The sequence below is a fragment of the Centropristis striata genome, chromosome 8, assembly GCF_030273125.1.
Source record: "Centropristis striata isolate RG_2023a ecotype Rhode Island chromosome 8, C.striata_1.0, whole genome shotgun sequence".
Lineage (NCBI taxonomy): Eukaryota > Metazoa > Chordata > Actinopteri > Perciformes > Serranidae > Centropristis > Centropristis striata.
The window spans coordinates 11,586,271-11,599,458 of NC_081524.1; the positions used below are offsets into that span (position 1 = coordinate 11,586,271).

Genomic DNA, 13,188 nt, shown 5'->3' on the forward strand with positions numbered 1-13,188 from the left:
CTGTTAACAAGTGTATTTTGTATAATGTATTCATTCTTCATGCGTCGTCATATTTAAAGCCACAGGAAAACCAAATCCACAATAGCCTTAACATTATGTAAAATAGTTTCTAATGTATATAATAATAAACATCTTAATATATAAGCAATTTCAGTTTCAAGCCAAATAAATGAAATAAATATTTGGCATTTAAGTTTTCTAAGCTTTCCCCAGTAGCAGGTTGAGATGGTGCAGGAATTTCTTGGTGATCTATAACGTCATAAATAATGCAAACTAATGGTGTTAATTCAAAAATAAACTCAGTTGTTGGTTATCGTCAACTGAAGTTCTTTTTCAGACACTTTGAGATCTAACAGTGTGGTCGGCTGATAACTTAGTTCCTTTTGGTTGGACAGTGTGGTTTTTTATACAAGCGAAGCAACTTGGGACAACATGTTATTCAGTCAAACATCAGATCTCAGACACATGAGACGAAAACATCATCTGATTTTATCTTTATTTATATTTAGACTTTTTGTTTTAATTTGGGTGTTGAATTACGCAGCCTGTTCCCAGTTATCAAATTATGTGGCTTCAAACATGTTTGTTTTTTAAATCAGTTTATTAAAATGAGAGTGGCTGCATCTTTGTTTTTTGTGCCACAAATGTTTGTTTGTGCATTTGCGTGTTGTCACTAACCAATAAAATATTTTTCTCAAAAGCCTAATTGCAAAAAGAGGTGCCAATAAAAGGCTACAAAGTCTTATTTCAGGATTTTTTTCATGATGTTTATGTCAAAAGGAGATAATTACACAATTATACAATGTGCTTCTTGATAAAATGCTCAAAAAGAAAACCCATAAGTAAGAAAAAAAATAAATGAACAATAGATAGTTTAAGTTTTAATGGTTATAAAATGTGAAGCAACATCAACAAAGTTATTCCAGTTCATGAAACCCTGATTCAGTTAAATGAGGTTCTAACGGCTTCTTTTTTTTCTCAGAGGAAAAGATTACACCAACATGAGTAACAGCAGATTTAAACTGTGTTGCATCACTGTAATTCACATTTGGCCACAGTACTCTGGATACAGGGGACAGGGAAGCTGTAACTAAAAACCACACAGCTGAACAGTAACCCATGTGTTCTGATCAGCTGATTCAGAGATGTGACCTTTATCTTATTCTCTTGTTTCCTCACTAAATCTAATGACTCTGCAACTGAATTCTGCCCTTAAAAAGCCTTTTGTAATGTCACAGTCATTTAGTACAAAAACTCAAGTCTCCAGTTCTCTGAGGTTTATTGGAGTTTGTGTCCGCTCTGCTGCCTCAGGTGACACAGGAAGATGGTGAAAGTCAGAGCGATGCCTCCCAGAAACACGGTCCGCGCCACAGGAGGGACCAGGGCGAAGTTCACCGCCTGAGACGGTGGAAGAGATGAAAGATACGTCATTCTACATCTGTGTGTGTGTGTGTGTGTGTGTGTGTGTGTGTGTGTGTGTGTGTGGACAGAAAGTGACGATGATGCAAGAATATCTCACCTGCATTGTTGACCAATATACCACTCCAGCCTAAAGAGAAGAACAGAAGGTGGATTATAGATAAAGAGAGATTTATTATGTGGCACTTAGGAATAAATAATACTTTAATAAGCACAAAGTACCTTATAAGATGTCAAGAATTTCTGCCTCCAGTCTTCAAGCGGGTCGTCTTTCCTTTCTAGTAAACTTAAACCTAAAAGGTAAAATATTTTACTGATTATTTTATGGATGCATCGTTAAGAGTGACTATTAGTTTAGATATTATCAGATGCGTTTTTAAAAATATAACATGTCCATTGTTTCTGAATAATTTTCTCTACAGTTACCTGAATATAAATAACTGAAAATCTACTTGTGTGTAAAAAGGAGTGTTTCTATCAAGGACATAATTATTATGAGTAACAATAAGTAACAAATTGGTGCTTTGGCTAAAGGATATGACACCAATGTCATATCCCTAGAATAAGAGCATGGAATGCCATTTAAGGAAACATCAAATAAATAAATACATAAATACATAGAATGAATATGCCATGAAACAAATAAATATGGCCACAAAATAAATAAATGTAGCTATGAAATAAATCCTGAGAAAATAAATGTAAATATAAATGTATAAATGAGTCAATACAGTTCAAATAATTAATAGAATAAATAAAAACAACAATAAATAAATAATAAATAAAAACAACAAAAAAACATATTTATTTCAGGATACTTTTTTATCCTAATGCCCCATTTATTTATTTATGTTTACATTTATTTAGTGCTTGATTTATTTATTATATGATTTTGAATAAAGATATACATTAATTTCATCGCCTTATTTTTTAAATATTGGCATAAATGGCATTAAATATAATAAGGAGCTAATGGAGGACCACAAGTCATGGAAATAGTACTTAAGCATTTCATGAATTAATAAGTAATTTCACAATAACATAAAGGCATTAATACATTTAAAAAAAATAATTAAGTCATCAATAAATACATTCACTACATTAGAAAGTAATCCATTATTTAATATTTTAATGGGTAACAAAACAAGGATTTATAAATAAATAAAAACAACTTACAAATGGCATATCAATTCATCAATAAATATTAAACTAAATTTAATTTTAAACAAAAAACATTTAAACAAAAAACAAGATAAAAAGTGAAGAGGAATTTACAATTATCACCCACCAGCTGGGACTTAAAAGGTTATTCTGATTTTGGGGGTAAAAAATAAATAAATTAGAGATAGTGAGTATTTTTATACGGCTGACTAAAATACAGGTGCATCTCAATAAATTAGAATATCACTAAAAAAGTTTATTTATGTCAGTAATTCAATTTAAAAAGTGTAAATAACACATTATATAGATCCATTACACACAGAATGAAACATTTCATGTCTTAATTTATTTAATTTCTTCTAATTATAATGATTATGGCTTACATTTAATGAAGACCTAAAATTCAGTGTCTCAAAAATTTTTAAAAAGCATGTTTAATATGGAAATCTTGGCCTCTGAAAAGAATGTCCATCTATATGACTCAATACTTGGTTGGGGCTATTTGACTTGAACTACTGGAAATGGACTTCTCCATGATATTCTAATGTATTGAGCTGCACCTGTGTTCTTTGTAACACACTCACCAATATAAAAGGCGCTGATGGTGAGAGGAGCAGCGACCAGCTGATCCACCACCACCTTCCCCGTCACCGCCCTCAGCCCGCCCCCCGGCAGCAGCCGCTCCAGGCCCCGCAGCCAGTGGTAGTTGAAGTTTGCATGGAAGCAGAAGCCGACAGTCGCCACTCGAGCCGTCTGCCGCCAGTCGATGCCGGCGGACTCCTCTGACGAGGACCCGCCCAGCACGCTCTGCTGGATGAGGTCAGCGGAGGCGAACAGCGCCGTGTAGCCCAGGACGTTACTGATGTACGGGTGGGCCTTGAACACGGCCCAGGCCCGCTGCATGATGGGAAACCTGATCACAGACAGTAAAAAATATAGGCCTAATAAAGCAGCTGAGTATTATATCTTCACCCTGTTAAAATAATCGCCTAACTAATTTTTTCAAGTTTTGCAGGAAACACAAAAAAATTCACCAAAAGTGTAACATATGACATTTATTGCTCATTTCACTCAAAAAGGATGTAACAAAGGATGGCTATTGGCATAGTAATAACACTGTGTGTAAATTATGTAACTTAAGAGAAATAAATGACTTACGCAATTTTTTGAACATGCCTTTGTGACTAAAGCAAGATATGGTAACACTTTATTTTGAAGGTGTCTACATAAGAGTCACACAAGCCTATCAGAGCCATGGCATGACAAGTATCATGAGCATTAATGTTACTTCAAAGTGTCATTAATGTTCATGACATCCCATGTCTTGGTCATGTTTATGAAAATGTGACTTAAAATGTGACTTAAGTAATTTTTTGTACATGCCTTTGTGACTTAAGCAAGATATGGTACCACTTTATTTTGAAGGTGTCTACATAAGAGTCACACAAGCCTGTCAGAAACATGACATGACAAGTACCATGAGCATTAATGTAACTTCAAAGTGTCATTAATGTTCATGACACATCCCATGTCATGTTTATGAAACGCTCATGTCACTCTTATGTAGACACCTTCAAAATAAAGTGTTACCATATCTTGCTTAAGTCACAAAGGCATGTTCAAAAAATTACTTAAGTCACATTTTATTTTGACTTAGGTATAATAAATCCGATTAAGTCACACACTTGACATAGGCCATTATCTTAAAGGGGTAAAATCACATGACCTGATCAACTGAGGATGTAGGTGATTTTACCATAGGTGGCTGGCGTGAAGTTTCAGCTTTTACCCAAGAAGTAGTTAAACGTACCTTTCAGCGCAGCTCTTCTCACCCTCTCCTTATATCTCCACAGACAGAGAAGCACAGAGCTGTTTCCTGATTGGTTACGTTGGACAAGGAGGAAGAGGAGGAGTAGGGAGGAAGGTCTTCTCACCAGGTCAAAGTTCTGCCACTGTTGCAGAGAAGCTGTGATAAGAGCTTTTATCAGCCCGCTGGAGACGAAGCTGAGAAAATACCACATGTGGAGAATGTTAAAGGAGCAAATAATCTGCAGCAGACAGTGGAGAGGTCCTGAATGAAGCACATGGAGACTGATATACAAGCAGTGTCCTAATTTAATATCACGTGAATGAAATCCACTTGTGTGTGTGGAACAATAAATGCAACTCACCACAGGTTTTTCTCACGTGGTGAAGTGTTGCAGTAGAGACCAGCAGAAAGTTAAAGTAGTGCAGCTCTCTGGTCAGAGGCACATGTGCTGTCTGTCTGTCACTATAAATAGATGCCACTCCTGCAGCAACACTCACCATGCTTTGGGTAAATGGCTGAAAGATGCACAACACCTTCATTTTGTTACAGTGAAGAAGGAAGATAAGTTTAGTTGTTGCAAAAAGGTGCTTGAAGTAAAGTGACTTGATAACAGCTGAAAAAGCCTAGAAAACAATTTAGATGAAGAATAGTAGAAGTCAAGATGTGTGTGTAACATAATACTAATAATTCTACTGGAAGACTCTGAGGTGCCCTTAAGGAAAATGCACAAAACTAAAGATATTATGGGACAATGTGAATTAAACTATAAGAGACATTATGTACTTATTGTAAGTCGCATTGGACAAAAGCGTCTGCTAAATGACATGTAATGTAATGTAATGTAATGTAATTATGTCAGTTATGAAAAACTGTGCTGTGATGTACTGAGGGAACACCAATGAGGCTATTAATTAGAAAAATACATATCTGAGAAAATTTAGCTTCTAAAAGCTATAAGATAATCATTTTTTAGATGGTTGCCCTGACATTTAAATGTTCTACCTGAAATTTAATCTGGAGGATCTTGGTTTTTTTTGCTTGTGAACTTTATTGTTTATTTTATTCGTTATCAGGAGAAAACGATCTTTGTCATATTGAGATTACAAAATAATAAGTCATCATCACGAGATAACAGTGCAGCTGATCTCGGCTTCCAAACAAAAATTATAGCATCAAAAATAAAACAACTAACCAGTAACAAAGAGGAAACATAAGATGTATCTAAATGGGATAAAATCACAGACAACTGTAAGTGTGTTGAATAAAACCACATTTAACTTTCAGTCTTTACTGGTGTGAACAGGCAGGCCTCCCTCCGCCCACCTGCTGCCATAGATATGTAAAACTGTGTGTGTGGAAGGTGTGCTATTGAACTGCAAAGGTCAATTAAAGCCACTAGCAACGATCTCAGCTCTTCCCTCTGAGAATGTGATAATTAGGGCCACAGTTTAAGCCGATCAATTAAGGGCTTGTTAACTGTCTCAACTGGTGCGTTTGTGTGTCCCAGTATTTAACAAGCTGCCTTTAGTGCTGCACACAATGGAGACGTGTGCCCAGACCTGCAGCAGCGGTTGACTTCTCAGATAATTGCCTCTTTCTTTTCAGAGCCCCTCATCGTGTCCCACTTCCTCTCCCGCTATCAATTTGTTAAGTTGTTTTATATTCATGCGGCTGGAGGGGGAAAAGGGAGAATTTGTGCATTTGCATTGAGTGTTTGTGTCACTTGACTTACACACAGACACACAATACATGTAAAGACATACATCAACAAATAAATGAGCACACCTCTCTGTCTGCTGCTGCTGCCGTCAAGTCCTCAGAGCAATTTGTAGGAGGAACGAAGACACACACAGCAGCCTGCGAGGAATAAGGTAAACAGGATTTTATTTTTCTATTGAGCTGCACAGAATAGAGCAAAATTAACCAAAATAAATATAAGTTACTGTATTTTCTAGTTCACCCTCTATTATTATTATTATTATTATTATTATTATTATTATAGGTAGTGAGAATTCAGATGCTGTACTTAAGTAAAAGTCACATTATCATAATGTGAAAAATACTCCATTACATGTAAAATCAGAATTCAGAATAATAGTTAATTAAGTTATGCATTTGCAGTAAAAACTGTTGTGCAGAAAATGGCTCTAATTAGTGTTTTATTATGATGTATATTATTGGATTAGTATTGTCATTAATGTGTAAAAAGCAGTTCATGTTGCAGCGGGCTGAGACGAAGATTTTAATTCTTATATATTATTATTATTACGGAATAATATTCCGTACCATTTGGTAGATTAACCTCGGCAATGCAATTTATATTATACTCTCAAAGGTTTTGTATTTGCATATATGTATATATTATTTGTGTGTGAAGATATATGCATGTATGTATTTCTGCTTATGTGCATAAGTATGTTTATTTTTGTTTCTTCCAATATTTTATATTATTTTAAAATCTTATAGTATACTTTATTTTAGTTTATTCCTATTTATTGTAATTTAATTGGACTTTGTTTTGCTGTCGTGAAGCACTTTTTAACATTGCATTGAAATGTGCTATACAAATAAACGATAACCATTATTGTTATTATAATGGAATAATAATTACTTCATCTGCAGAGAAACTAGCTGCATTTTTTTTGTGATAAATAAAATATTTCACGCTGAAATGTAGCTTTTGAAGGAATAAAATAGCAAAATAATTCAGTACAAGTACCTAAAAATTTAAAATTTAAAACTCATAACATTTTTAAACAGGTTTATTTCCAAGAGAGCAAGGTATGCTGTTTACTGTATTAATATTAATTCAATGCATGATAAAAGATATCGGGGCTTTACAAGAGCTAATTAATCTACATTTTCATCACACATCAAATGACTCAAATTGCATTTGATTTAATCTGATTTCATCACAGTGTTCTTATTCCTTCCACGTCATATCCCGTCTTTCAGCCATGCGTCCGTCCATCTCTGTGACTCTTGAGCCCGGGTTGGAGCGAGGCGGCCCTTGGGGTCGTGACCTCTACACCTTTGTGACTTCAGCAGCGGGTCACATGATGAGGACTCTGCAGAAAAACCGGAAGAACCGCCCGTCCAAACGGCAGGTCAACCACCGCCGCTTCCTGCACAACATGATCCAGAGGTGTGTGCAACTGAGAGAAACATCTTTAAATGTTTTTATTTTTATTTTTAGATTTCAGATTTATACTCACATTCTTTTTTCGAGCATTAACATAAATCGTATAAGATGCTGAGGAAAGATTTGGGGCTGAACCTCCAGCCCAAAGCCTCAGTTTAGGATCTGTGATTAAGACTTAAGAATCAACTATATCTTACTCCAGTATCTGAGAGTGAAATAATTATTCTTAGCTCTTTTTATGATGACTCAACAGTAGCCGAGATATTGCTACACTTTAAAGGTATACTATGCAGGATCCCCCCTCCCCCCAATTTGCTTCCCTTTGGGCATGAAGCTACAAAATTAATGGACATTCTCTCCCCATTCTTTTCCTTTTCTTTCATGGTTTTTCACAGCAAATCAGTTCACAAACGCTTGTGTCTGTAGATCCTTGTGGACATCCATTTTTGGAGAAAAGAATTCTTGCATGCAGTGTTACGTCTTTTGTCGGACTACATTATGGCCTGGATAGGTCGTGGGATATGAGCAGTACACCCATCTACAGACTTTGAAGTTTGTCTAGTGTGTTGGTTCCATTAGCCAAGTGGCTGTAGCTCCATATTTAACGGAAAGACATGGGAATGGGATCAACATTTTTGTTCAAATTGCGGCAAAAAAGCAAATAAGCTTTCCTCAAACAATTCATTTGAGGTTAAAGGACAACTACAGTTGTTCCTTGTTTTTTGCTACAAAAAAATACTTGAATTGCTAGCTCCTCGTAGACATCCATTTTTGGAGGAAATAACACCTGTCTATTTTTTATTATTATCTTTTCCCAGATCACTTCTCACATGTTTTGATGACAGACTTGTCAGGGTCTCCTCCTGGTGAAATGTCTTATAATATGTGAACCTCCGTTACCAATCACTTGTGTGTTGTGCAAATTCCAACAACTACAATGTACTCCATTATAAGAAAGTTGTGATCAAGAGAGCAATCAAACCACTTTGAAAGTCGAAAAGTGTGTGGGTGTCATTAGCCAGCTGGCTTCATATTTGACATACAGACATGAGAGTGGTATTTGGCAAGAAAGCGAATGACCTTTTCTCCCTAAATGCAAAACCAATCCTTTGAGATTAAACAACAACTACTGTTGTTCAGTATTCTCATCGTTCTCGTCTGTCTTTCTCCACAGAAAATTTGCAGACATAGAAGCAGCAAACCACCGGCTGGTGTCTGCTCTTTATTTCAAGGACAAGGAAAAAAACCTATCGTCTCCGCCATCAGAGAAGCCAAAGACACATGACCGGACAGGAAGCCCCCCGCAAGGTGATTATCTACAAGAAGACCCAGATGAACCCGGTGTTCACACAGATGTAGACGTCTCTGTTGGATCAAATGAGACTGAAATCAGTGAAAAGAAGCAGCCAGACTCTAGACATCTTTGGAAACGACAACCCAAATCACAGCCGACAACCTACATGGTGAAAAAGAACAATCAGAGCAAAGAGAGCGAGAAAAAGGAGAGTGGAAATCAACTAACAAAAGGTTTAGACTATCACGACAGGGCAGAGCTGCTTCATACTGAGAGTTATGATGATGAAAGCCAGCTAAACTCACACAACAACCCCTCAGAAGACTCTAGTTTCATCCAGTTCAGCCAAGATGAGGACATCTCTCCTTCCTTCTCTCCAGAGCTCTCTCCGTTGTCTCTGGACTCATGTGACTTCTCGATCCAGATGTTCACAGACGCCTCAACCAGCACACCGGCCCAGAGGAGCATGGCCGACATCTCAGAGAGTCAGTGGACAGACATCATGGATCTGTTCAGCAGTAAGGATTTAGGAGGCTGCGTCGATGTGGAGGCCTATTTTGAAAGTATCTGTGATTGCCAAGGTGACGCTGGACAGGAAGTTGGTGCTGATGATGTTGGACCTGTAGGTCAGTCAGATAGTTTCAGATCTGAGGATCTGCACTGTGAGACAGGCGAGTACAGATATGAATACAGCTGTCATGCAGATCAGGGATCGACCATAAACCACTTCCAGAGCGATCAGATGAGCACACAGGCACCAGGACAGAATGAAGACGCTGCAGGGACACAGTTTAACTTAGAGATCTTCCAAAACCAGCTCCGCTCATCGATCAGCTGCCACTACAACGCCTCAGAGCCGCAGACGTACCAGGAGCAGAGTCCCTGCATGATGGTTAACTGTGAAAATAACCAAAACTTTACACCATTTGAGGGCATTGCTCAATCATTCTCTGTCCCGCTTCATAATTCAGAGCAGCGACCCTTTCTGACACCGCCGCATGACCACGACTGGCTGTTCACTGATATCTTAAAGGACAGGAAGTCACCCGACTGCTAGGGAAACAGCTTTTTATTTACGACTTGCTACACATAGAACGTCATAAGCCCCTTTCATAGTGCGGTCCCGCAAAAAGATCTGTGCCGGCTTTTTGCCTTTGGGTGTTCATAGTGATCCTATGAAGGCAAAGTGATATTCGTGGCCTTTCATAGTGCAGTCCGGCGTTGTGGAACGAGGTGGGAGGATAGTGGGAGGAGACGATAGTGGGAGGAGACGATAGTGGGAGGAGACGGTAGTGGGAGGAGACGGTAGTGGGAGGAGACAACAGTGGGAGGAGACGGTAGTGGGAGGAGACAACAGTGGGAGGAGACGATAGTGGGAGGAGACAACAGTGGGAGGAGACGATAGTGGGAGGAGACGATAGTGGGAGGAGACGGTAGTGGGAGGAGACAACAGTGGGAGGAGACGACAGTGGGAGGAGACGATAGTGGGAGGAGACGATAGTGGCAGGAGACGATAGTGGGAGGAGACGATAGTGGGAGGAGACGGTAGTGGCAGGAGACGATAGTGGGAGGAGACGATAGTGGGAGGAGACGGTAGTGGGAGGAGACGATAGTGGGAGGAGACGGTAGTGGGAGGAGACGGTAGTGGGAGGAGACGGTAGTGGGAGGAGACGATAGCGGGAGGAGACGGTAGTGGGAGGAGACGGTAGTGGCAGGAGACGATAGCGGGAGGAGACGATAGCGGGAGGAGACGGTAGCGGGAGGAGACGATAGCGGGAGGAGACGATAGTGGCAGGAGACGATAGTGGGAGGAGACGATAGTGGGAGGAGACGGTAGTGGGAGGAGACGATAGTGGCAGGAGACGATAGTGGCAGGAGACGATAGTGGGAGGAGACGGTAGTGGGAGGAGACGGTAGTGGCAGGAGACGATAGTGGGAGGAGACGATAGTGGGAGGAGACGGTAGTGGGAGGAGACGATAGTGGGAGGAGACGTAGTGGGAGGAGACGACAGTGGCAGGAGACGACAGTGGCAGGAGACGACAGTGGGAGGAGACGGTAGTGGGAGGAGACGGTAGTGGCAGGAGACGATAGCGGGAGGAGACGGTAGCGGGAGGAGACGGTAGTGGGAGGAGACAACAGTGGGAGGAGACGGTAGTGGGAGGAGACAACAGTGGGAGGAGACAACAGCGGGAGGAGACGTGCAACAGAGCAGCAGCAGTGCAACCTCTAGCTCTGTAGCAGTACAGTGTAAATGTGCTGCAGCAAGCATGTAGCAGTTAGCGACGTTGTTTTGTTGATGATCAGCAGAGGACACCATGTGTACAGTTAGCGTGCCAGTTTGTTTACAATAAGCAGCGGATGCTGTGCACAGTTAGCGACGGCGGCCGCAGTGAGCAGTGATTCGATGAGTGTCGGACCAAGTGGGAGGTGTGTGTTAGATGTCACGCACGGCGTCAAATGTCCCGCTTCGCCCGATGTCCCGTTCACAGTTGTCCCACTTCCAACAGATCAAATGATCCCACCAATTTTCCGTCTCTGTGACTACCTCTGGTGGAAAATTGGTGGGATCATTTGATCCCGGCATCTCTCTTCGGGCAAGTTCATAGTGGAGGCGAGACGTTACAGAGCCGTAAATGTCGCGGCATGAAACGGCACTATGAAAAGGGCTGTGGTAGTGTCCGTTCAAAATGTGCCTGTTTGGAACTCAATCTAAGTTTTATTTGCTTCTTTTGCACCAAACCTTTTCATATGTTACATATTTAAGCTATTTAACTATTATTTGAACTGCATGAGTGTCAATCTGTGTATTAATTACACTGGTTTTATTGTATAAACTGATATTGTGTGAAGTGTTGATAAATATTTATAATGCCAATAAATTAAAAATGCTGTTAAAATGCTAAAAACTAATTTTCTATATTGTATATGTGTGTATAAGTGATGGAGGTAATTCTAAGGTAGATTCTTTAAGTAAAAGTAGCAATTTTGCAATATAATAAATTTACTGTAAACAAAATCTGCCTATAGGTACAAATACAAGTAATCTAATCTAATCTAAAAAATATTCAGTTAAAAGTTAAAGTCCTAGATTGAAAATGTCACAAGTACATAAGTATCTTTGGCATAATGTACTGAAAATATCAAGTAAAATGATGCCTGTGAGTGTTGTATATATACTGTATTATATTAATGGATAATTATTACTGATGCATTCATGTTCAAGTAGCATTTTTTCACTGATGATGGATTTTATGTTGTATTTCAGATTTTTTTTGAAGTGGGGTTGTATGAGGTTCTTATCTATAGTCAGTGTTTTAACTACAGTAGGTGTTGGTTGACTCGCCCCCAGTTTGGAGAAGCAGGCAGGAGTAACGACACAGAAGCTAAACAATGTACTGTTGTAGACAGGGGCAGCAGAAAAATATATTTTAGCAACTAAAACGTATTTAAAATATTTTTACTGCTTTACCTTGCCGTCAGACTGTGCTCTCTTCTAATTCACCAGACTCCATGAAGAAAAACAGTAATTTTACTTAGCAGACCACAGGAGTTGCTGGTCTAAGGCTGCCTCGATCAATTATTTTGTTTGTTTTATTGTGGCTTTGGTGAAACACGACAATGAATGTTCAACGAAATGTTTAAACACTAAAGTCACACAGTAAAACAAACAAACTAACTAATCAAGGCAGCGATAGACCAGCAACTCCTGTGTTCTACAAAATAAAATTACTATTTAAAAAATTTTTTTTTAAAGGAGTCTGGTGGCTTTAAAAGGAGCATACAGTCATGGAAAAAATATTAGACCATTGTTTTCTTCAATTTCTTGTTCATTTCAATGCCTGGTACAACTAAATGTACATTTGTTTGGAAAAATTTAATGATAACAAAAATAGCTGATAAGAGTTTAATTTAAGAGCAGATATCTAGCCATTTTCCATGTTTTTCTTTATAATAACCAAAATTATCAAGTAAAACCATGGAAAATGTCTAGATATCAGCTCTTAAATTAAACTCTTATGAGCTATTTTTGTTGTTTACATGACATTTGTCCAAACAAATGTACATTTAGTTGTACCAGGCATTAACATGAACAAGAAATTGAAGAAAACAGGGGTGGTCTAATATAATTTTCCACTTACTATAGATTACAGCTTCAGTTTGCTGTCAGAAAGAGCTGTCTGACAGCAAAGTAAAGCAGTTAAATAATCTAAATATAACGTAAGCCCTCCACCCTCACCAGTACATTAATTAGCTTTCATGTTTTTACTCCTGCCTGCTTCTACAAACTGGGGGAGCGCCGCCATGCTATGAGTGAATGTGTCCAGCTTGTACTCTCAAAGAAACACACAGAAACACAAAGA

General features: G+C 38.8%; 1 protein-coding gene across 1 annotated transcript; it reads right to left on the bottom strand.

Moving 5' to 3' along the window:
- Nucleotides 1–868: 868 nt before the first annotated feature.
- Nucleotides 869–6,278, bottom strand: si:ch211-120k19.1 (uncharacterized protein LOC563199 homolog). The gene is made up of 7 exons (XM_059340119.1): nt 6,176–6,278; nt 4,752–4,905; nt 4,391–4,584; nt 3,165–3,493; nt 1,642–1,712; nt 1,520–1,549; nt 869–1,398 (listed from the first exon to the last, which is right to left on the bottom strand). Exons 4-7 carry the CDS (start codon nt 3,481–3,483, stop codon nt 1,279–1,281), a joined length of 540 nt encoding a protein of 179 aa, XP_059196102.1. The 5' UTR covers nt 3,484–3,493; nt 4,391–4,584; nt 4,752–4,905; nt 6,176–6,278; the 3' UTR covers nt 869–1,278.
- Nucleotides 6,279–13,188: the final 6,910 nt, after the last annotated feature.